Source organism: Xyrauchen texanus, chromosome 10 (assembly GCF_025860055.1).
Source record: "Xyrauchen texanus isolate HMW12.3.18 chromosome 10, RBS_HiC_50CHRs, whole genome shotgun sequence".
Classification (NCBI taxonomy): domain Eukaryota; kingdom Metazoa; phylum Chordata; class Actinopteri; order Cypriniformes; family Catostomidae; genus Xyrauchen; species Xyrauchen texanus.
The window spans coordinates 46,922,272-46,948,409 of NC_068285.1; the positions used below are offsets into that span (position 1 = coordinate 46,922,272).

A 26,138-nucleotide genomic window follows, 5' to 3' on the forward strand; every position below is an offset into this window, starting at 1 on the left:
TTTTGCACCATTGAAGTGATAAGTTCTTCTAACTTTGTGCATTAAAAACTCTATGCCGTAATAATGAATTCTGTATGCATCACCTTTATTTCTTTCTGAACATCTTCAAAGTGACAAATTTGCTGACAATGCTCCAGCCTGTTTAATTTTGTCTCGAGAGTGCTTATTTCCTACAATCTAGACTTACTTAATTGGGACACAAAAGAAGACCGTATGCAACCTTTAATAGCATCCCTGAGCAAGCGGGGATCATCCACCGAACCAGCATTTATCTCTATAAACCAACTCAACTCTTTTTTGAGCATTGCACAGAAATCTTTATTTTGTAACAGTGTGGAATTAAAACACCAACGTGATGCTCTAGAAGGTGCAGACACAAGAGAGATTTTAGCTGAGACCACACTATGATCAGATAAAGGACAAGACTTTATATCAACACTGTGTAATTCTGAGTATGCAGCATGAGATATAAGTATGTAATCCAACCTAGAATAACTTTTATGTCTGGCAGAGTAGAAGGTGTACTATCTCTTGGTAGGATGAAAAATGCAATGTACATCAATTAGACTAAGAATGATCTGCTTTGCTTCAGCAATCATGAAGGCACATTCATGATTTGCGTCAGGGCATCCGCATCATCTGTGCTCCACATACATAAGAGATTTTAGCGCTGGCACTGCCTTACATAATGATACTTCATCCAAATTGTCCAGCCTTCATCCAGTAATCATTAGCTTATGTTTCAAAAAGGTAGTGTCAACAGCTTCAAAATTGAAAATATTTTAACTTTGAGTGGAGCGTCAAAAGAGCCTGTACTTGAGAAATTATACTCATAATACAAAACGTTTCAAAGCAGCTTTACAAAGTATAGTGTAGATGAGCCAAGATTCAGCAAGACTTTCATTTGTGGAGCATGCCTAGCTCTAGTGCTTACAGTAACTATTTAGGTACTTGTGAAAACACATCATTATGCTTTTAAATGCATTGTGTATAAGTGTAGGTTTTATTTCCTAGTATATAGAACATTAGTATTTATATTTATGGTAAGACGAATCCTTTCTTCCCTTTTGTGTTTTTTCTCAGTCTGTTCAAAAGGAAAAGGCTCAACTTTACTGACCAATGATCAATTATGTGTTGTGAACACACAAGGTATGTGTGGGACAACCACAAAACAATGTCTGATTTAAAGAGTAGAATATTTGAACAGCACCATTCTCAAATTAATTATGTTTATATTATATATTCTACATACTCATGTAATAGATTGAGTGTGAGTATAATAGCATTAAACTGTTGGGTTCATTTTATTTTACCCAATAGGTGGGTCATTATATTAAGTTATTTCTAACATTTTTGGGTTATTTTTAACCCAACTGTTTTGTGTGTGTGTGTGTGTGTGTGTGTGTGTGTGTGTGTGTGTGTGTGTGTGCTCGTGTGTGTGTGCTCGTGTGTGCGTGTTTACAGATCCAGATCAGAAATGCAGATGCTGCATTACGCAGATGAACACTCACCATCAGGCACGTGCACACATAGACATAAAAGGTGGCTTGAGCCCGCCCTTTTTCTTCCTCGAGAGAAAGTGCCCTTTTTTCTGGGGTGTTTTTTATATATATATAAATAAATTAATATATCCTGTTTGCGCACAGCTTCCCTGTCAAACAAATATATTTATCAAATAAAAAATCAAAACATCAGGTCGGTAGATGAGATTCTGTCGATGACCACCCTCCCTCCCCCCCTCCCTCCGCGTTGTGTACAGTGCCTCGACTTTACAGCTAATTAGCCAAAAGCAAATATAGTTAACTAGTGTCTTGCTAACATTCATGACTCATGAGCTACTAGCTAATGTAATAGGTTAGCTAAAGTCTAGCTAAGGCAATATATCATGGCCATACAGGCCAATATACTGTACTTATTGGAGACATTACAGGTGAATACTGTCAAATTTGTGTTTAATAACGTCATCACAATCGCCACATTGATATGCAAATTAGGTGTTAACTGATTAAAATTAGATAATTTGCTTTATTTGTCAAGACACTGCAGGTGAATAGGATACAAGTCTCGAAATTGCAACCATTTTGGTCGCATATGCTCCCGAAATGTCATCTGGGCGTCCTCAAAATATATTTGGGAGCATCTGTGCGAAAGCAAATAATTGTTGGGACACAACCGGTTTTCATTTCTCTACAAAACATTCGCTAACTACTGCACTATGTGCCTGCTGTGAGCTGATAGAGTGACCAGTCATCCGCTACATTCAACATTTCATAACCAATTTAACTTTACATTCTTGATCTTTACGTTCTTAAATCTAAAGCAGATTTTGGATTGGTTAATATTAGCCGTCAATCACTCCTTTTCACCGTGCTCCATGTCACGTGACAGGGAGCTAACTAGCATGCAAAATGTTAAGAGCTGAAGAGAGAAGTTGAATACAACACTGAGATTTATTTTGTAAGCCGCCTAAAGTTACAGCTAATGTAACTCCTGAAGTTGGTTATGGCGATCATGTGGTGAATCTGGATCCACCAGCAGAAAAGAAGGCTTACAGTTTTCGGAGTGAGTGGCTGAAAGACTTAGAGTGTCTCCGCTATAAAAAAGGCTCACTGTAAATTCTGTGACAGAGGTTGCAGGTAACACTGCATTCGCCACTGAATCCATACATTTTAAGCGCAAGAGCTTAATTAAACACGGGGAGAGTGCCAAGCACAAGAAATGCCAAAATCAGTGTGTGCCAAAGAATTCAGGATCAGGTTCGATTGTTGAAGCTTTTAATCACCAAGATGCTGCCGGACATTCCGCTCAATTGGCAGAGCTGAACGTGAAATTGAACACCGCCATAGAATAGCTCACCTTTACTAAATGTAAACCCATGTTGCAGCTCATGAAAATGAACAGTGTTGAAATCTACATGGCGTAAGCAAATGACAAGTTATGTGCCAACATCATCGGCGTGATAGCAGATACCATCAACGAGAACACCGCAGATAAAGTATCGTCAGCTCAGTACATCTCAATCATCAATGATGGAGACACCGAAATGCCTGTCAAGTAGTGTGTGATGGTGTATGTCCGCATCCTGCTTGATGGACAGCCCACAAACATCTTCTTCGGACATGTTGAGGTGGAACACACCAATGCTGATGGTGAGGATGTTTTTTTTTAAAAATACATAGCCTATTTAGTTTTATATAGTAACACGTTGATTTACCTGCAGTAATCAATGGCAATATATTAGCCTACTATATTAAGGTCACTTGTAATATCACAATTAGTCAGTGTCTTACTGAACGTGTATGTTGGTTTTTCTATGCTAATTGGATTTATTTGGTAAATGTAATTGTTAAATTATTAATAATATTAGCCTTGTTTAAACAGCATTTAACCAGTGGGAATTATTTTAGGAATCTATACAGCCACCAAGTCAAACGAAATCTGTTAATATATATTGCGTGAGTGTGAGGGAATTCAAATAAATTGGTAAGGAAGTCAGAGTTGTGTTAATATTTTGTATGTTTTGTTTAAAAATTTTTTTTTACTAAATAATTATGCAAAGTGCCCTTTTTTTCCACTTGAGCCCCTGCCCCCAAAAATGTCTGTGCACGTCCCTGCTTACCATGAACACTCACTCATCATCCGTAGGCCTACTGGTGTCTAGGAGTCATTGGAAAGCTGAGAGCCTCGGCTATATTAAATATCAGTATTTATTGACAATAGACGGATTACTTTTAGATATTGATGTAGTTCAAACTTTAACCTCTTTATTAAATACATTTTTCATGGATTCAGTATTTCAGCCACTTCTGAATGATTGTATATATCTCTTTTATTCTATTACCAAAAAACTACTTTTTTCCCTGAATATTAATCACATATTCTTTTCATTATTGAGTGAATCATTGATTGTGTTTTTGGGGATGAAGAGGAGCCTCAGCAGAAGAATAAATGTGTGTCTGAGGAGACTGAAAACACAGAGAATGCTGAGAGAAGAACTAAACTTATATTGTAGACATATTTATGTGAAACAGCTATATATATAACACATATTGTGTTTTTTTTTTTTGGTTTAACCCTTTTAAAGTCTGCATTCTTTAGATTATTTACAGGTAGTTCTCCAAGTTAGGGTAGATGTCATATTAAATAGACACAGATAAAAACAAACAGAGAGACTTACAGTCTGTTCTGTAACTTCTTATGATAGATGAGTAACAAATAAGAACACACAAGCCGGGATTTCATGAACTGGACTTCCTTACTGCTCAGGTCAGCGTCACCCTATAAAACTTGTTAAAGGAACACACACATATTCAGTTTGGGCTGTACCAACTACAGATACAGCTGAGGGGAGTATAGGTGAGTCCATCAGCTGCTTATACTACACTCTGTACAATAGCACACACTGTATAAAGCTGTATAAAGGTCCTCAATCACATCTAATTCTCAGAACTCAAGCTTTCTGGAGATACTGAAGTTCTTTTGGAAAGATGTATTTTTAACATTTTGTCAGCTGAATGATCAACACCACTTTAAACAACAGCACAAACTATTGAATACACTGTACTTTTTGCCCTGTTTTATTCCTGTTAAGCATGGGGCTACTCTAACACATTTTTCATGAAAATGTAAACACTAAATCATAACTTAAGACATAAATGAATGCATTAGATTTTAGATTTTAATGATCAATTGTTATATTCTAGACATAATGATCCCTGAGAGGAACTGCAGAACAGCAGCACATTTAATATGTTGTGCACAAGAAACACTGAACAGAGGAAGACACAACACAGAGAGCTGCTGTGCTTCCAAACCAAATTTATTGTAATATATTTGTAAACATTATGTGTGTGTTTCTGAGAATGTGAACTCTGAGCTGGAGGAGATATCAAAGGTACAGTCACATTTCTGTGTTCTGTCTGTTTTTCAGCAGTTATGACACAGATTGTTCAATGGAGACATGATAAATCAACACTCAGTCATCACTAAATAAGTACGTTTTCACATATTTTCAGCATGGTCAAAGTGCTTTCTGTCTTCGCTCTTCAGGTTCCTAAAGTTAACTGTGTTCATACTTATGTGGCACTTTTCAAGTTTCTCCCTCAAGAACGTGTGATGGACTCACTGGACGTGTGTCCATTAAAAAGTCTCCATGCACCAGAGAACACATTCATTACAAATGAGAAAGTACTTCTGCAAATACAAATACACATAAATAAGTGCATGTTTGTGTGATATACAGTATGCATATATATGATTTTAACCAAAAGCAATTTTTTATCTTTTTCATGATCTCGTTTCACAGGTGTTTTTCCATTCACCGCCATTGTTTCCTCCCGCTGATGGTCACAAATATGGCAGATGCGGGGAAAAGTGACATCACTGAAACAGGTAAATAGACTTATTCTTTCTTTACATAAGTAAAGGCTTGTATCAACAATCAATTTGAAATTGCTATACTAATGATTTAAATAATATACTTTACTATACTAAATGGTCTGCACTTATATAGTGCTTTTTTAACCTTAGCGGTTTGCAAAGCACTTTACACTGTGAATCATTCACCCATTCACACACACACACACACCAATGACAGTAGAGCTGCCATTCAAGGTGCTAGCCTGCCATTTGGAGCAACTTGGGGTTCAGTGTTTTGCCAAAGGACACTTCGTCATGTGGGCTGGGAATCGAACCACCAACCTTGCGATTAGTGGCCAACCCGCTCTACCACCTGAGCCACAGCTGCCATGCCTATACTAAATACAATAATAAACTGCTGAAAATATCAAGTCAAATACTTTTACAGAATTTATTTGTATTGTATCTCTTAACACATTAGATCAGATCATTCAAAATAAATTTCCCCTGATTCAGTTGACTGTTTTCATCTTTTAAATTGTTTAATTCTTTCACGATAGATTTGTGTTGGTAAGATTGAGGCCTAGTCCACACTAATACGTTTTCGTTTGAAAACGCATCTTTTTCTCTCCGTTTTGGCCTTCCGTCCACACTGAGATGGTGTTTTTGTAACGCACACTGAGCTTTTTGAAAATGCACTCCAAAGTGGATACATTTGAAAACGTCTCGGTTACGTACGTAACCTCGGTTCCCTGAGACGAAGGGAACGAGACATTGCGTTTACTAACACATATGTGCCTTCATACACAACCTATTTGAAAACTCTCTACAATAACAACAATATTCTAATATTGGCTATGGTGCTTGAGCCCCACCTGTTTTGGCACAAACTGTAAAACAGATGCACAGACACCATTTCCTCAGAATCTCTGACTGAGAGCAAGGAGTCTTGTAGTGTGGGTAGCGTTTGCAATGTCATGTTCCCTTCGTCTCAGGGAACCGATGTTACATACGTAACCGTGACGTTCCCTTACGACTTCAGTCCACTTGACATTGCGATTACTAATGCATATGGGGAGCAGAATCCCATCACACCGCACTACACGACATAACTTTCTAGAGAGGAAACATGGCGGCGCAGTCTTGTGGGACGGCGACCAACATGTGTATGCCTCGGTATATATATATATGGCCAATGAATAGCAAGTGCTCTAAACAGAGAGGACTTGTGAAGAAAGAGACGTCTAGGTTGTAAAACCGTGTGACCATGTTTTACGAGGGCCATCCTGCTGCAAACATATGTCTTGTAAGGACACACCGTTCATCCATGCCCATGAGGAGGCCATGCCTCTAGTTGAGTGTGCTTTAACACCAATTGGTCAAGTCTGATCCTGCGATTCATAAGCCAGGGTAATTGCATCGACAATCCAGTGAGAAAGTCTTTGCTTGGAGACAGACATTCCTTTTGTGCATCCTCCATAGCATATAAAGACCTGATCAGACAGTCTGAACTGGCAAATACGTTCAACATTTGTATGTAGCACCCGCACAGGGCATAACAAATGCACAAATGCAATGATTGTTCCTCATCTGAATTAAATGTAGGAGGGAATAAGGCCTGAAGGTGAACCACCTGCACTTTGAAGGGTGTGGTCAGGACCTTAGGTACATAGCCTTTCCTGGGTTTGACAGTGGCTCTTGAAAGACCGGGGCCAAACTCCAGACATAAATTGTTGACCGATAATGCATTTAGGTCACCGACCCGTTTTACTGAGGCCAGAGCCTGCATCATGCTTGCCACATACAGTTTGAGTGTTGACGGGGTGAGTCCTGCGTCTAATCACTCTTGAAGTAATATTAGAATTTCATTTATTTGGCAGTTTACTGGGTTCTTACTATGTGAGAGACACCAGTCAGTGAAAACCTTCAATTTTTAGTGCATAGAGGCGTCTTGTGGACAGTGCTCTGGCTTGTAAAATGGTGTTCATGACTGTGCGCGTCAGTTCTGGCATGTGTAGTGCGCCCCGTTCAGGGGCCACACATGCAGGTTCCACAGTTGGGGCTGGGGATGCCAGATTGTGCCGTGCGCCTGAGAGAGGAGATCCCTCCTCAGCGGTATTTCCCATGGTGGGCTGTACAGCATCTCTATCATTGCCGGAAACCATGGCTGGTTGGGCCATTTCAGTGCAACTAATAGAACCGTTTCTTGTCCTCCCGGACTTTACATATGACAGAGTGGATCAGGCATACCAGAGGAAAGACGTATTTGCATTTCGCCGGCCATTTGGTAAGTAGGCTTTTCCCGCTAGTGTGGGCATCTGCCAACAAGGCTTAGAAGGATGAATGGGGCGCGATTTCCATGCCCTGCTACTCATTGGGCAGAGATGTGCCGCTACCGCCTCCTCCACCTGGGGTAGTTTGGCATAGCCGTTCTTTTCCCCGTGGTCCACATTCGTGAGAACGTAGTCACTGCGCGTGTGCGCTGAGAGGGGTGCGTGCCAGGACTTAGATAGTTCGCTGTGCACCTCAGAGAAGAACGGGGCAGATCTGCGGGGCGCAGCTGCTTGACGGCATCCGGACTGCAAGAACCACTCATCAAGGCAAGTCTGTCCAGGTACCTCTGGGGGAGGCCACTCGAGATTGAGTTCTTCGACCGCCCTTGCAAGGACGTGAAACATCTCCCTGTCACTGGTGCCTATACGGCCCTTGCCCTCGCTGTCATCCTTATCATCCCCAGCATCAGATCCACCAAATGAGATGAGGCCACATGCTCCTCCTTCACGGCCCCACCGTGCCTCCTCGTGTGAACCCTCAGGTATCACAGAAGAGCCTGGTGGGAGGGCGCGAGACGCCGAATCATCCCTCAGAACGAGGGCACAGTGAGGACAGTCTGTCTCCATGAAAGCTGACTCTGCGTGGGCGCGGACCCACGGCTATGCCCAGACAGAAAACACAGCTCTCATGATTGTCTGACAGCGGGGTGTGTCTCTCACACAAGGAACACTTACGGAACGACATCTTGAAAAATACGTGAACACGTTATTGGCTCTTCTAGATATATAAATATAAATATAGATTTATATTTAATATTTAACTTTAATATTTAATTTTATATTTAACTTATATAACTTATATTTATAACACACAAGTACAAGTTGCTTTAAAAGGATACTCTACACCTGCCTACGTGCTGCGGAGAATAAGGATGCTGAGGTCTGTTCACCAGCGAAGCGCCAAGCGGCAAGGTGGAGTGATGTTTGCCGGAGCACTGCAGGGGAGTGGAGAGTCTTCTCACTGCTGTAAAGATTGACTGGTGTGTATCGATGGCGAAGGTAGAGGGCTTCGAGACAAGAGGTAATCGCTGTCTTGAAGGAGGACATTTTTATAAAACAGGTGCACAGACACCATTTCCTCAGAATTTCCAGTTTGCGCGGAAACAGGCGGGGCTCAAAAACCATAGCCAATATTAGAATAGTGCCGTTATTGTAGAGAGGTTACAAATAGGTCATGTATGAAGGCACTCCCCATACGCAATGTCAAGTGGACTGAAGTTGTAAGGGAATGCAGCTTTTGCGTTGAAGTGTGGACTGTGAAAACGGATGCTTTGGAAAACAAGGACGCATTTTTAGTCATATTATCTATCCAACCAAAACAATCAAGATGGCTGCCTGTGTTATGACTTAATACACGAGGTCAAGGACATCTCATCATCATAAAATTTCAAGGGTGACAACTTCTTATACTTCCCAACCATGTACACTTGTTGTACATGTTACTCTTTTAATAGGAGTTAACTTACAAAAAGTGCCTTCACTACACAGAACACCAACTTTAACACAATTACTAGTCTGAGAGAGAAATCAAACAAGACATATAGTGCTGCAATCAGTCTGTAGTGAAACAACAGCGGTTGACAGGAGGGCTGAACGTTCTGTGTTCTGTGTTCGTTTAAGGTTTATTGACATCGTACCTGTGTAAAGAGTCTTCTTCTGACAGTAGGTTATAATTTAACACCAAAGCAACCCTTCTCTTGCCGTTTAGAACCACATTATTTCATGCTTGAATAAATAATGCTCCATCAGAGACTATTTAGCCCGAGACGGAGCGCAGGTATTATAAAAGAGGGGGAGAAGTTGAAACACCCAATATGGTGGATGAAGAAAAAGAAGTTCAGTTATACCACTAAAAGCGACAATCACCTATCATCAATCATTATGGAGTGGTGGTGGCGTAGTGGGCTAAAGCACATAACTGTGAATCAGAAGGTCGCTGGTTCGATCCCCACAGCCACCACCATTGTGTCCTTGAGCAAGGCACTTAACTCCAGGTTGCTCTGGGGGGATTGTCCCTGTAATAAGTGCACTGTAATTCGCTTTGGATAAAAGCGTCTGCCAAATGCATAAATGTAAATCTGAGTATGAGTCTGCCTTTGCCAGTTTCGCTCATGCATCCCATTGAAGCGAAGACAGACAGTGGCTGTACGCCGTTGGAGTGAGAGTCATTTGTTTTAAATAACACAATGCCAGCAATATAGTTCTGTCACAATACTTATACTACATACACTGAATATGTTGTTATATTAGCCACTTTTTAAGAATACACTATAATACATTGTTGTGCAAATTATACCTGCCACAATTTCCACCACGGTGCAAATAGCAAGTGTTAATTGATTCTACCTTACCTTAAAATGTAATTCTTTCTTATTATTTTGCAAAGTCTTGAAATTTCATTAAAGATATGTATTAATTTGTATGTGTGTTTGGTTATTTAAAAAAACCACTATGGGGCCAGCCCTGCCTGTCCTTGCATGTGCATTAGCTTGTCGCTGTAGCTGTCCCATTGTCACGATTCCCCGTTGTCTGCTCAGTGTTTCTCCCCTGTCACCCATCCCGAACTACACTTCCCATAATCCCCTGCCCTCGTCACTGCCAGTGTCATTGTTCTCACCTGTATGTAATTTATCATCATCACCCTTCTGTATTTAAACCCTGTTGTTTGTTCATTCATTGTCGGTCGTCAAATAATGTTATGGTTGTCCTCGATGTTTCGCCTGCCCGTGTTCTCCGTGGATGTTGCTCATGTTTATACTTTGTTTTCCCCTCGTGGATGTTTTGTGTGTTCCCTGTATTGTTTAGTTATTTTTAGTTATCCTGTTCACCTTTTGCACCTTCATTAAAGAACTACATTTAGATCCTCACTCCTCATCTGTCCTCGTCTGAATCATAACACCCATGTGCAGCTGTTGCTTAAAGTCACAAACAGGTGAGTTAGAAATTATATTTATACAGAGACATTGGCTTTTTAATGAAATAATAAAACATGCTAAATGTTCAGGATCTTTTTATATGGACAATGCGTGCTACTGTGCATTCTTGGACATGGCTATAGGACATACCATACCAATACTTTTATTAATAAAGGAGCTACATAAATGAATAAGGATTACAACACATTTACAAGTAGAATGATGAGTTTGCTGTTTTCATGAAACATGTTTTGTTTTAGTCTGGTTGGACTTATTGTTGTACATAATAACTGGACTAGTCACTAGTCAATAAAGACATGTTAAAAGTCCCTATTACTCTACCAACCAGGTGAGATGAAGGATAAGAGACAGCTGAACGAGCTGGTTGATGCTGCTTTGATATTTCAAGAACTAAATGTTCATGTGTCTTCTTCCTGAATAAAAAAGGGACTTTCCCATAGCCATATTTTTCAAACACATAATCTTATCCTTTTTTTTTTCTATGATGGATGTAGTGTATAGCCAATTTATCTCTGCTGTATGTCTCTATTTTTGCCTGTCCTCATTCTAACGGTGTGTATTTAGCAATCAGGACACTAAAATTGAGCAAATATTAGAGAAGATGAAAAGTGAGTTTCAAGACTGTAGTACAAAAGATGAAAACAGAAATACATGAAAACACTTTCTTGGCCTTTAAATCCTGCTGTTGTCTTGCAGGTGGTCACCTGTAATGGCACTTCCAATCAGTCACATTTAATCAGAATCAGTCAGTATCTGTATTAGTGTCATTTTCATATATACTGACTTCACAGCCAACTCGCTCTATGAAATAATGTTAAACTTTTTCTCAGTTTCTCTGAGGTTGGGTTAGATTTCAATGACAAGCTCTGAACTGTTTCTCCTGCTAAGCAGGTCCTCTGCATTTTCCGTGCAGGTACATTTACATAATCCAGTGAAATACATGCGCTTTCTGTTCTGGTCCAGACAACATCTCACTGTCTGAATGGACTTTTAGGACAAGTGTGCCAGTTACCACCAACTCCTATTCTTTTGTTGATTAAAACAAAAATGTGTTTTGATTTGTCACTTACATTTATGCATTTGGCAGACACCTTTATCCAAAGCAACTTACAGAGACTTTATTACAGGGATGTAGAACAATACAAGGAAAGCGGTGTCAACTTAAAGGGTAAGTCTTTTAATCTTTTCTTTTCAGTGTCAACTTAAAGGGTAAGTCTTTTAATCTTTTCTTTTCAGTGTCAACTTAAAGGGTAAGTCTTTTAATCTTTTCTTTTCAGGGTATCCAGAGACAGTCTTTTCTTCTTTTCTCTCTCCCTTGCTCCGTCGCTCCTGCCCTTTTTATGCCGCTCTCCTCATGTTACTGCAATCAGACACAGGTGTTAGTCATCATTTAGCTCAGGTGTGAGCGCCCTTACCGCTTTTCTCTCCCGGACGGGCGCTTGACCACGCCCCCGCTGCCACATACCCCCACCGCCCGACTCAGGCCGGGCGTCATCCGACCTGCCTACCACTCCCCACCATTTCTGGAGAGGAAGTCAGCGGCAGCCATCTGCACCCCGGTCTGTGGACCACCTTGAACTTAAAAGGCTGGAGGGCCAGATACCAACGGGTGATCCGGGCGTTCAGTATCTTTCATGCGGTGGAGCCACTGCAGTGGGGCGTGATCCGAGCAGAGGGTGAAGGCCCGCCCCAGCAGGTAGTATCGGAGGGTGAGGACCGCCCACTTGATGGCCAAACACTCCTTCTCTACGGTGCTGTACTTAGTCTCCCTCAAGGAGAGCTTCCGGCTAATGTACAGCACCGGGCTCCTCTCCCTCCACCAACTGCGAGAGCACGGCGCCCAACCCTCTGTCTGAAGCGTCCGTCTGCAAAACAAAAGGGAGAGAGAAGTCAGGTGCATGCAAAAGCGGCCCCCACAAAGTGCAGCTTTAATCTCTGTAAACGCCTGTTGGCACTGCTCTGACCACTGGACCGGATCTGGAGCCCCTTTTTAGTAAGGTCAGTCAGCGGGCTGGTGACATCCGAATAATTAGGTACAAACCGTCTGTAATAGCCAGCCAGCCCCAGGAACTGCCTCACCCCCTTTTTGGTCTTGGGTCTAGGGCAAGTCGCTAATCGCCGCTGGTCTTGTCAATTTGGGGTCGCACCTGGCCATGACCCAAGTGGAACCCCAGATACCGTACCTCCACACGCCCAACCGCAGCACTTTTTCGGGTTTGCCGTGAGCCCGCCCGCCGCAGCGATCTCAGGGCGGCCCTCAGATGTTGCAAGTGCCGCTGCCAATCATTGCTATAAATGATGATATCATCTAGATAAGCAGCGGCGTAAGCAGTATGTGGTCTGAGGATCCTATCCATGAGGCGCTGAAACGTGGCTGGTGCCCCGAACAAACCGAACGGAAGCGTCACGAATTGGTGTAATCCGAGCGGCGTGGTGAAGGCCGTTTTTCACGGGATATTGGTGTCAAGGGGATCTGCCAATAACCCTTCGTTAGATCCAAGGTCGAATAAAACCGAGCAGAACCTAACCGATCGAGCAGTTCATCAACACGGGGCATTGGGTACGCGTCAAATTTAGACACCGCGATTGACTTTTCTATAATCCACACAGAAGCGTACAGACCCGTCGCTCTTGGGAACAAGGACGACCGGGCTGGACCAATCGCTGTGAGATTCTTCTATTACTCCCATGTCCATCATCGCGTCCAATTCTTCCCGAACTATTTTCTTTTTATGCTCGGGCAAGCGATAAGGGCGGCAACGTACCACTACGCCCGGCTCGGTCTCGATATGGTGTTGTATGATGTCTGTACGGCCCGGTAGAGGAGAGAACACGTCTGCAAACTCCTTTTGTAGTTCGGAAACCTCTGCGAGTTGGCGTGGTGAGAGGTGGTCTCCACAAGGAACTGGGGTGTTAGGGTCGCAGGCTTTGTTTACCTCCGGTCCGAGCTCCGCCCTCTCCGGAACTACCGTTGCCAACCTCACAGAGGCCGCCTCTTCCCTCCACAATTTCAGGAGGTTGAGGTGATATATTTGACGCGCGCCCCCTCTATCGGTACGTTTAACTTCATAATCGAGGTCCCCTACTCGTTGTGTGACCTCAAAGGGTCCTTGCCACTTAGCGAGTAATTTTGAGCTCGATGTTGGGAGTAATACAAGCACTTTATCTCCCGGTGCAAATTCCCGTAGCTGAGCACCCCTGTCATACAGCCGGCGTTGGCGTTCTTGAGCCTGGAGCAAATTCTCCTGTGTTAATTGCCCCAGTGTGTGGAGTTTTGCTCGAAGATCAAGAACGTATTGAATTTCATTTTTGGCACTAGAAGGTCCCTCCTCCCAAGTTTCACGGATGTCGTCGAGGACCCAGCGTGGGCGTCGTCCGTACAGCAGCTCAAATGGGGAAAATCCCGTGGAGGCTTGCGGGACCTCTCGTACTCGCGAATAACAGGGGTCCAGCCACTTATCCCAATTCCTAAGCGTCTTCGTGCACGAATTTACTGAATCATATTTTTGAGTGTTTTATTAAATCGTTTCCACCAGCCCATCCGTCTGCGGATGGTACACGCTGGTGCTGAATCGACTTAACGCTCAATAATTCATAAAGTTCGCGAAGTGTTCGTGACATAAACGTAGTGCCTTGGTCGGTGAGGATTTCTTTCGGAACCCCCACCCGGAGATTATCTTGAAGAGTGCCCGGCAACACTGCGTGCTGAGATGTTGCTCAGAGGCACTGCTTCCGGATATCGCGTTGCGTAATCCACCAGGACTAACACAAAGCGATGTCCGCGTGGCGTCCGTTCTAATGGCCCGGCGAGGTCCATTCCAATTCTCTCGAAGGGAACCTCGATCAATGGAAGGGCGCAAAGGCGCTTTTGGGGTGGCTGGTGGGTTTACCAGCTGACATTTGCGGCACGCCGCACACCACCTGCGGACGTCGCCGCCAATGCCCGGCCAATAGAAACGGGCTATTAGGCGGAAAAGTGTTTTCCGTTCCCCTAGGTGACCGGCCATAGGATTATAGTGAGCCGCCTGGAAAACCATTTCCGGCGGCTCCGTGGGATCAACAATTGTGTCACCTCCTCCTTTGTTTGAGCGTCCTGCGTCACTCTATATAACCTATCTTTAATAAGCGAAAAATACGGATATGAAATGGCGACACCCGGCCGGAGTTGTTGACCATCGATTACTCTCACTTGGTCAAAGCGTGCTTAAGGGTTTCATCCCGCGACTGCTCCAAGGGAAGTCCCCTCAGGGAACTCCCTGAGAGGAGGGGTGACCCCTCGCCCCTTCCCTCGTCACTCGGAGCAGCTGAGGACGGCCCCGGCTCCGCCTCCCTGCCAAAGCATCGCACATCACACACCTCTTCACTTTCATGCAGGACCCATCCGCACAAACTCCCTCTAATACATTTCTAAAATTCGGCCAATCAGTACCCAAGATTAGCGGATGGGTGAGGCGGGAACTAACCGCTGCCTCCACACTGTTTTTCTCCCCGGAATTTGATTGCTAAAGTCACCATGGGGTACTTGTGAATATCCCCATGCACACACCTCACCCTCACCCGTTTAGCTGTGCCCAAAGCCCCGGGTTGAACCAAGCGTTGGTGGATGGTGGTCTGATTACAGCCGGTATCCATCAATGCTTGGTATGTACCCCCCTGGATTCTTACCGGGACCCGGTACGCTCCAGCCCGACCGGGGCAGCCTGCGGGACATCGGAGACCCGCACCACCGTCCCCACCTCCATCAGCGGACACTGATCCCGGAAGTGGTCCGGTCTCCGCATCTCCAACAGACCGGCCCAGGCGCCACGGCCGCACCCGTGCTGGCGGGCGCCACCACCTGAGGAGGAGAGCGGCTGAAGGACGGGGAAGGGTTAGGCGGGTTCTCCCACAGCCGGGAAGTTGGTCTGATGTATCCTCCACGCCTGCGGGGGGGCAGGAACGGGCCCTGGGGAGAGAGCAGAGCGAGAGGGAACAGGGGGGGGTAAAAACAGGGGAAGACACAGGGGAAGGGAGAGAGAGAGAGGGGAGGGCTCATCTGCCCTCGGCATCGCCGCCAGGTGGTCCTCCGCGAGCTGAACAGCTGCCTCCAGCGACGCCGGGCGGTGGCACTGGACCCATTCCGCCGTTCTCCTGGGCAGTCTTTGCGTAAATTGCTCCAGTACCACCTGATCGATGACTCCCTCGACGTCGCGGTCCCCGCGAGCAGCCACCGCCGACAAGTGTCCCGGAGCCGTTGAACAAACGCAAACGGGCGGTCGGACTTCTCCAGCTTCATGCTCCGGAAGAGCTGGCGATTCTCTTCCGGGCTCCGACCAACCCGCTGCAGAATGGCCCTCTTCAGGTCAGAGTAAGCCAGGAGGTTCGTCGCTGGCAGTTGTTGTGCCGCGAGCTGTGCTTCCCGGACAGGAGAGGAATTAGACGGGCTGCCCACTGTTCGGGCGGCCAGCCCCAGATTTCAGCCGTCCTCTCAAATAGGTCGAGGAAGGCCTCAGGATCGTCTGCCACCCCCATCTTCTGTAACATGGGCGGGGGCAGCGTAGCGTGGGTGTCCGGGGTCGCGGCTGGGGCTGACGCAGCCTCCTGGCTGAGGAGGCTCCGGATAGCGAGTCGGTCCTCTGCCTGAGCCCGCATGATCTCGAAGAACCGCCGATCTTGATCCTGCCGGAGCTCAAGCAGGGATTGTTGGTGGCCTTGATGGAGATTAGCGAGGGACTGGAGGATTTCCGCCAGCTGGGAGGACTCTATGGGGCGACCTTGTTCCATCACAAAAAAAAAAAAAAAAAAAAAAAATGGTCCCGGGTTTCTGCACCAATGTAGAACAATACAAGGAAAGCGGTGTCAACTTAAAGGGTAAGTCTTTTAATCTTTTCTTTTCAGTGTCAACTTAAAGGGTAAGTCTTTTAATCTTTTCTTTTCAGGGTATCCAGAGACAGTCTTTTCTTCTTTTCTCTCTCCCTTGCTCCGTCGCTCCTGCCCTTTTTATGCCGCTCTCCTCATGTTACTGCAATCAGACACAGGTGTTAGTCATCATTTAGCTCAGGTGTGAGCGCCCTTACCGCTTTTCTCTCCCGGAAGGGCGCTTGACCACGCCCCCGCTGCCACAAGGGACAATCCCCCCGGAGCAACCTGGAGTTAAGTGCCTTGCTCAAGGACACAATGTTGGTGGCTGTGGGGCTCGAACCAGCGTCCTTCTAATTACCAGATTACCAGTTATGTGCTTAGACCACTACACCACCACCACTCCAACTTAGTTTCAAAAAAAAAAAAAAAAAAAAAAAGAAAGAATCTGGGTTACAGTGAGGCACTTAAGCAATGATTTAAACAACTTTTCATCTCATAGGACAACAGTTATAACAGGTACATTTATGCTTTTAAAAATGATAAGATTCACATTTCTGCATTTGAAGGGTTAGTCCCCCCTCCAAAAAAAAAATCAGTAATGACTGATACTCACCCCTGTGTTGTTATAACCACATTTGTCTTTCTAATGCTAAACACAAAGGGAGAAATTGTGAAATAATGTTGTGCTCCGTGAGGTCATACAATAGTTTATGGTGACCACCTCTTCAAGCTTCAAAAAGATGCAAAACTATTATTCAGAAGTCTAATAAATTATTCCATGAGACTCACGATTGTTAAGAAAGCATACGATAAGGTTTGGTGAGAAACAAAACTAAATGGATTATTTGGTGACACTGTTGACTGACAGTGAGCTCTGCTCATTCATGGGACTGCACGAGAGCAAGTTCAAGCAGGTGGCTTGGCGCGATACTGAAAATAGGAACCAAGCGATTGACAGAATGTACTGTCGCTCGTCACAGCTGGTTAGGACAAAAACTTGGATTAACATAGAAAATATACCTTTATCATAATGTGTTGTTTGCCATCCGGTTCGGACAGGGTATGACTGTAGCTGCCTTCATCATCCTCTGTCTATCTCTCAAGGCTGGGCATAAAAATCTATTCTATGAAGACTACAAATTCATCAGAACATTAGACTTGCCATGATCATAATTTTCACACCGGTGCGGTGATCACGTTCAAACCAACTTCCATCAGTATTACAACTGGTTGGACTCTTAAGTGGTACTATGGGGTCATTTAATTACATTTACATTTATGCATTTGGCAGATGCTTTTATCCAAAGCGACTTACAGTGCACTTATTACAGGGACAATCCCCCCAGAGCAACCTGGAGTTAAGTGCCTTGCTGAAGTGGCATCTTGGTGGTGCTGGGGCTTGAGCTCCCAACCTTCTGGTCAGTAATCCTGAGCCTCAACCACTGAGCTACCACAGCTTGATTTCAAACTTTAATTAAGGATCGCCTACACAATAACACAAGGCAGCTTGATTTCAAACTTTGAACTTTATTTTTTATTTATTTTAACTAAAAATTCTCAGTGAATATTCTTACTTTAGTGAAAATCAGTCTTGAAAATTAAATTTATTTAAAAAAATGAAAGACACTTCAAACGAAAGAGCAAAATTTAAACGTCGTAAAAAAACAAAAAAAAACCTATAGAACCACCTTTCCATTTACCGTCACGCAGTATCCATCTATGACAACAGGTGGAAAATTACTAATAAAATTAAGATCTAAAAACAATTAAAAATGTAAACATAATCATTATAATGATGATAATAATCACTGAAACATTAATCATGGTTAGAGGTGAATGTGTTTTTGTATTATTTTATGATTTAATCAGATGTATAGGCTATATATAAAGTGATCCTGCAGAGATGCACACACAGTGAACTGCTCTGTGGAAATAAAGCAATCTGAAATCAGAGCTCCTCCTGATCAGAGATAGTCTGTCTGAGATAGTCTCATAGATGATACTATTCTTACACATTTTCTTCAGAAGACTGAAACAAAGAAAGAGTGAGAACCCTTTACATAAGCGTGTTCCACGAGACTGCACCAGAGATTATTTAGCAGAAATGGGCCACTTCTATTTAAATGAATGGGAGAAATTGGAACGCACAACCAAGAAGCTCTAGCTCCCAATGGTCAGCAGATGTAGAAAGGACGTCCTGCCTTACAGGTAAAAGAGCCAATCACCTTTTAGATCGCCTGTCAATCAACTCGCTAACGCGTATGTGCATTAGCTATACAAGCAGGGAAAATTGCGTGTTTTGGCATAAAATAAGGGAAAGAAGAACAATTTATGATTCCAATATTATCACATTTTATTGCTGATTTGAAATATGTTCTTTGATCGTAATCTTGACCACCTGTTTTTTAGATTTCGGTCTTTCCCCATTTAAGTAGATGGAAGCTGCACTGGTATGACTGGAAATAACCTCCTGAGAGCATTCCAAAAATGTCCACCTGTGGACTGACTTGCTAGAAAGACTTTTACTTGAAGGCTTTTCTGTCATCTGTTCTTAAAAATATAATAAATTGTGTTTCTTCAATTGCATGTCTGTGTGTCTAACAGCATTTCTTATGTCATTCTGAATCCGGGACATCTTACAGTCAGGGGCAGTCAGTGTTTTATGATTTCTGAGGCCCCAAGCAACTGACCAACCCGTGGCCCCATTTATAAAATGTTTGCTTAAACAATTGCATAACATTTATTTGAAATCATAATTTAAAATTCATCCTATCAGCCATCATTGTCAAGTATATTCAAAGCGTTTTATGAAATAGAAATTTAGTTAAAGATAATGAATGCATGTTTTCCAGTTTTTCCACAATACAGAGCTAAAAAAAAACTATATTTACCTACATTTATTTTGCAAAAATTACAGGGTATGCAAAACCTACTTCACTCAATAACATTTCCGAATTCAGTTGTTATTTATTATTATTATTATAACCCAACAATTATTTATGAATGTCCAGATTGTCATTATAATATGATACAGAATTATTGTAACAAGGGCAGACGAGGAGTGAGGATCTACATGCAGTGTTTAATGGAAAAACAAAAGATGAACAGGGTAACTGAAAACACAGTGAACAAATGAAACATCCACGATGGGAAAACCAAAATATAAACAAGAGAAACATCCACGAAGGGCACAGGCAGGAACACAGTCAAGGACATACATTACATTTAACAACTGACAATACTGAACAGAAATCAGGGCATTAAATACACAAGGACTAAATGAGAACATTAAACACAGGTGAGGAACAATGAGGGACAGCTGGCAGTGATGAGAGCAGGGAATTATGGGAAGTGTAGTCAGGACAGATGACAAGGGGCAAACAACAGGGAATCGTGACATAACCCCCCTCAAAGGAGCGGATTCTAGACGCTCCCCGAAAAAACCCACAAAAACAAATCGTCCAAGGAGTGAAGGGGGGGCAGGCAGACCAAGGCGGGCACAAGGGGCAAACAGGCAGTCCAAGGGGGGCACAAGGGGCAAACAGGCAGTCCAAGGAGGCACAAGGGGCAAACAGGCAGTCCAAGGAGGCACAAGGGGCAAACAGGCAGTCAAAGGAGGCACAAGGGGCAAGGGGAAGAGGGGGATAGGGCAAAGTCCGGGAGGCAGGGCCAGGATGGAGCCGGGGACCAGGGAGACCAGAGAAGGTCAGGCGGACGGCCTGGAGACCAAGGGGATGACCTCAAGGTGGCTACTGGGTCAGGAGGCCCGGGAGGCGGCCAGAGGACGGGTAGTGGGTCAGGTGGCCCGGGAGGCGGCCAGAGGACGGGTAGTGAGTCAGGAGGCCCGGGAGGCGGCCAGAGGAACGAGGAGTGGGTCAGGAGGCCTGGGAGGTGGCCACAGGACAGGGACTGGGTCAGGAGGCCTGGGAGGCGGCCATAGGACAGGGACTGGGTCAGGATGTCCGGGAGGTGGCCATAGGACCACAGCCATGGTGAACTCCGAGGGCGGAGCCGTGGAAGGTGGAGCCATGGAAGATTCAGGTGGCGGAGCCATGGAGGGCAGAGCCGTGGAAGACTCCTGTGGCGGAGCCATGGAAGGCAGAGCCGGGGAAGGCGGAGCCATGGAAGATTCAGGTGGCGGAGCTATGGAGGGCGGAGCAGTGGAAGACTCAGGTGGCAGAGCCGTGGTAGGTGGAGCAATGGAAGGCTCGGGAGGCGGAGCTCTGGAAGGCTCGGGGGGGTGGAGCCGTGGAAGACTCGAGGGGCGGAGCCGTGGAAGACTCGAGGATGACCTCAGCAGTCGCGAGCACTAGCAGAGACTGGGAAGAAGGTGCCCTCTTCCTTCTCTTTCTCCTTCGGCCAGCAGGGAGCGTGGTCATGGGGACAGTCGAGGCTACAGGCGCTGGCTCTGGAACGGTCGAGGCTACAGGTGCTGGTTCACTGACCGTGGCATGTGAGAGCTCTGGTTCACTGAACGTGGATGGCGAAGCCATGGAAGGTTCTGAGGACGGAGCCATGGAAGGCGGAGACTGGAGAGCAGAAGCCTTTCCTCTCCTCCGCCTCCTCCTCCTCCTCTGGGCGGACGAGGCGGAGCGCGCTGATTCTGGGACGGACAAGGCTGGCAACGCTGGCTCTGGGACGGACGAGGCTTCCGTGGCAGGCGTGGGCGTTGGCCGTGGCAGGCATGGAGGGACGAGCCATGGAAGGCTGGGGGGTGACCACTGTGGGAGGAGAGGTAAAGCCATCTTCTTCTACACCCACAGTGAACGGCGAGCCGCTAACTCGTAGAGTCTCTTCCACGAAATCGAGGAGCGCCCAGCGAGGAGTCGCCGGTGGCAACAGCTCCCTTAGTGAACTATTGAGACTTGTCCTGAAGAACACCACCAAGGAAAATTCTGGGTAGTCTGCTACATTTGCCAGCTCCAGAAACTCACGAACGTGATCCTCAACTGGACGGTCCTCTTGCCTGAGGAAGAGAAGTCTGTAGGCTGCTAGGCGAACTGCTAGATCCATTATTGGTCAGTTGTTCTGTAACGAGGGCACACGAGGAGTGAGGATCTACATGCAGTTTTTAATGGAAAAACAAAAGATGAACAGGGTAACTGAAACCACAGGGAACAAATGAAACATCCACGATGGGAAAACCAAAATATAAACAAGAGAAACATCCACGAAGGGCACGGGCAGGAACACAGTCAAGGACATACATTACATTTAACAATTGACAATACTGAACAGAAATCAGGGCATTAAATACATTAAACACAGGTGAGGAACAATGAGGGACAGCTGGCAGTGATGAGAGCAGGGAATTATGGGAAGTATAGTCCCGGACAGATGACAAGGGGCAAACACAGGGCAGACAACAGGGAATCGTGACAATTATTATCATTATTATTATTTTGAGGATTTGTTGTATACAATAGTAATATACTGTAAGTCTTATTTACTTTTAATTTCACCTTATATTCTGATGCTGCACTTTATTGTTTACCATGATGCAGAAGGCTGTATTTTTTGGAAGCATCATAGGCAACATTCGTAACATTATTGTAACAGTCAACAAGGCACAGCGGCCCATCAACACACTAGAGCAGGAGGGAAAAAACATTGATGTTTATGAAGTGCTTTGCTTGGTGCAGAACAATCTGGAATAATGTTAAACAATGAAACAGTCACCTGTTTGCATCCTGAACTTGTTCAGAACGTTAAATGTTTGTGACACCTGTGCTAAAAACAATCTAGATGCAGCACAACGACTGAAAAAGAACGCAGGTGTTTCGACATGCGTTATTGAGACCTGAAGTACTTTTTAAATTGACACAGTATCTAAAAATGTGCCACAGCGAGACGCAATGCAGGAGTCAAGGACATTCGTCCAGCACATTTACATAGGAAAACATTGGAAAAACAGTGCAGACGCATGCAATAACTCATTCGATGTGAACATCCCCTCATCAGTTTGCACGTATCTGTGAGCGTACCTATAACATGTTACTCCTCCAGTGATTCAGTAGTTCGTATGTTAATGTAATCTTGTGTTGAAGCAGTAAACATATTTGGTTTCCTGTCCGTATCCTGGAAGGCTCGAAGCTCGAGACTTGACTCGAGTCCTATTACCCCCCTGGACTTTACTTATTTAGATAATGAATCTAGAGAATAAGTGGAGGTGGGGTGTCAGGAGAGTTGTCACAGGAAGAAGGTAAGCAGTGACTTATATACTGCTTCTTGTGGGCTGTGATTTGTCAGATTAAAATTAACATGCTCCTCCCGAACCTCTGTTAATTAACTCCATTTCAGTAGTTCGTATGTTAATGTAATCTTGTGTTGAAGCAGTAAGCGTATTTGGCTTACTGTCCGTTTACTGGAGGAGTCGGAGCTCGAGACTCAACTCGAGTCCTGATTACTCCCAAAAAGGCGTTTTTATGAAAGAACAGTATCATGACTATGTCAGGATGTATTTAGGATAGCAAGGCAGCAACAATTCTATTTGGTAAATTGGCTTGGCGGATGCTTCTGAATTGTTTTCCACTCAAAATCTGTATAGAGGGAGAGCTTTAAGCATTTGTTGAAGGTGCGTTCTTGTACGATGGCTGGTCGAGAGGGCTACCTTGCTGCGATTCGTACGAGAGACCACCACTCGTCATAGAAGTGAGTGGGTATGCGAGCAGGGATGGTAAAAATGAGAGTTGGCTCGTGCTGTCTTTGAAAGTGAGGGCTCACACTGCGTTTTGAATGGGAGACTGCTCTATAGAAAGAGAGCGCTCACGGCATTCGAACGGGTAAGCCCAGCAAGCAGTTGAACTGGGAAAATGAACACAAGAGTTGGTCACGTTGCGTTCGAAAGGGAGGGCTCACACTGCGATTCGAACGGGAGACTGCTCTATAAAAGAGAGTGCTCACTGTAATCGAACGAGTAAGCCCAGCAAGCAATCAAATGGGTGCCACTCTTTGTCTGAAAGAAAAAAAAAATGATCGGTAGCCTTTCAGGGGAGAGATCGTGATACAAGTATGTGGAGGAGTTTGCGCGGCATTGTGCGATGCAAACGGGAGGACTTCTCCTTGAAATATATATATGCATAAATAAGCATGCACACATACATACACATGCACCTGTGCCTATACATACGTGTGCACATATGTGTATGTAGAATGTTTCGACACAGCGGCGGATGGTGACATGAGTGGTGGTGACTGGTGGTACTGATAAGGAATTTAGCTGATTAGTGATTGATTAGCACTGATGTGGTAATCAGTGCTAATCATGTGGTAATGATCTGTTGTAGGTGTGAAATGTGTCTGAGGACTAAGAGATTGAATTTGTTGTTCTGATAAACCTTTTTGGGCAGCGGTGGTTGCTGCGCCGATATGGAATGAATGACTGGAGACTGATTTAAGGTGCTTTTGAAACCAAAATCTTGAAACTGCATGGTTATTATCATCAGTGAAGAGCGGATCCAGAGGGGACTTCAAGTCAAGTGTCAAGTCAAGTGGTTTTTATTGTCGTTTCAACCATATACAGTTAGTACAGTACACAGCAAAACGAGACAACGTTCCTCCAGGACCATGGTGCTATATAAAAACAACAAAGGACCAACATAGGACCACATGAGACTACACAACGAAATAAAATACCTATATAAACTACCTATATATACCTATATAAAGTGCACGTGCAAACATGTGCAAAAAGTACAGGACAGTACAACAAATTACTGACAATGAACAGGACAATAGACACAGTGCAGCGCCGACCAGTACTCAGTAGTGCAAAAAGATGACAGTTTCTAAAAATGTAAACATAACATACTATGAGATAATGTTCTATGCACATAGCAGTTATTGAGGTAGCAGACAGTTATAAAGTGACAGTTATTAAAGTGCAACTCAGGACACGTGTGTGTGTCAAACCAGTCTCTGAGTATTGAGAAGTCTGATGGCTTGGGGGAAGAAGCTGTTACACAGTCTGGCCGTGAGGGCCCGAATGCTTCGGTACCTCTTGCCAGACGGGAGGAGGGTAAAGAGTTTGTGTGAGGGGTGTGTGGGGTCGTCCACAATGCTGGTTGCTTTGCGGATACAGTGTTTTTTGAAAATGTCTTTGATGGAGGGAAGAGAGACCCCAATGATCTTCTCAGCTGTCCTCCACTATCCACTATGACTTCATGTGGGAATGTCTGTAAGTGAGAAATTAAGTGAGAGATTGGTAAGGTTGGATCAGGGAGGGCAAATTTAAAATGTAAATCGAATGACCCTTTTTAAATTGATCTGTTTTGCTTTGTTAATGAAGAGTCTGATTGTTTGTTATCTATAATTTGCAGGTCTGAGAAGGTGGGATGGATATTGGGATCGAATTGAGTGTTGACCGTGATTTCTGAGTGGCGCAGAAAGCTGAAAAAGGCCAGAATGAACATAGCGTCAAGCATGCGGGCTGTGTTTAATGAGTGGTAACCAAGGCAGAGGGCTGTTAGGCATTTTGTGATGGTTAGAGGAATTCTGGTGTCTGGGAGTGCAGGTTGGGATTTTTTAATTCCTTTAATTCGTAGAGACATTTGGGGGTCATTGATTGCTGGGGCCAACTTGCCAAATATTAATTTGTGGAAGAAATGTACACCGCTTAGCTAGACTTTGATGGTACCTGGTTGAATGCCAATTTGAATGAATTGATTTAGGAAGGAATTAAAAGATGAAATTGTTAATAAGGAAATATTTGGTAACTGCAGCTTATAGGTTTGATTAAATATTTTGAAGCTTTTCAGTAGGTTTGAAGAGTTCTCTGTGAGACTGCTCGAATTATGTCAATTGATGGGGTGAGAAGTTGTTTGAGGGGATGGTCTATAGGAATCTCAGCTCTGAGAGGTACCGGAATCTGAGTCGAGTCTGCCTCTGGAGCTAATGCTCTGAATTTCTGAAAGGAAAAGGTTACATGAATTGGTTACAGGCTGAAATCCAAATTAGACGTCTTAGAAACGGCATGATTAAAACGGCATTGAAAAGGTCTGAATCTAGAATGCAGAAGGATTTGAATGGGGGGCTTCAAACGGGCCGATCATAAAACCTGATTTTAGCTTGATTTTAGGATTATTTCATCCACCACTTCGGGTTCAGCTAGTGCAGATTGCAATTATTGCAAATAACACTAGTGGAGGGCAAGCTTTCTAGCCCGGGCTGAAGCCAGATTTTAAACCATTCAGGAGGTAGTTTGCCAATTGGTCGTCAGGATGGTTTGCAAGTTCTTTAGCAAGAGAAGAAATATTGACTGCCTTGATTGAGGATGTCTGCCCATTGATAGACCGCATATTGGGATATGGCAGCGACATATACTTTGAGCATAGATGGGGTAAGACCTGCGAAAGGGCTCTGTTAACTCTGGGAACCATGTCCTGTTCGCCATTGTGGTGCAACCAGTAGTACCGCTTCCTCGTCCTCCCGAATTTTGCACAATACTTGAAGTGGTTGAGAGGGAAAACATACTTGTGTCCCTTTGGCCATTTGTGGGCTAGAGCATCAAGTCCCAGCCAGACATTATGTAAAGTTTTCCACCTTTGGAAGAGTGGCAGAAGTTGAGAAAAGAATAGATTATCTGGAGTAATCGGAGAGGGAATTAGCTGCTAATCTGCCAGCGACCAAGGTGGACTTGGAATACATCTGAGAAAAGTTGGAAGATATGGAG

General features: G+C 44.3%; 1 protein-coding gene across 1 annotated transcript in view; it reads left to right on the forward strand.

Moving 5' to 3' along the window:
• The first annotated feature begins 2,375 nt into the window (after positions 1–2,375).
• The window catches only part of LOC127650245 (cytosolic 5'-nucleotidase 3-like), a 116,252-nt gene continuing 92,489 nt past the window's right edge, over positions 2,376–26,138 (forward strand). The window contains exons 1-4 of the mRNA XM_052135558.1: positions 2,376–3,149; positions 4,934–4,993; positions 5,095–5,187; positions 5,306–5,391. Of these exons, the coding sequence (XP_051991518.1) occupies positions 5,362–5,391 (30 nt within the window). The 5' untranslated portion in view covers positions 2,376–3,149; positions 4,934–4,993; positions 5,095–5,187; positions 5,306–5,361. The remainder of the gene's footprint in view (positions 3,150–4,933; positions 4,994–5,094; positions 5,188–5,305; positions 5,392–26,138) is intronic.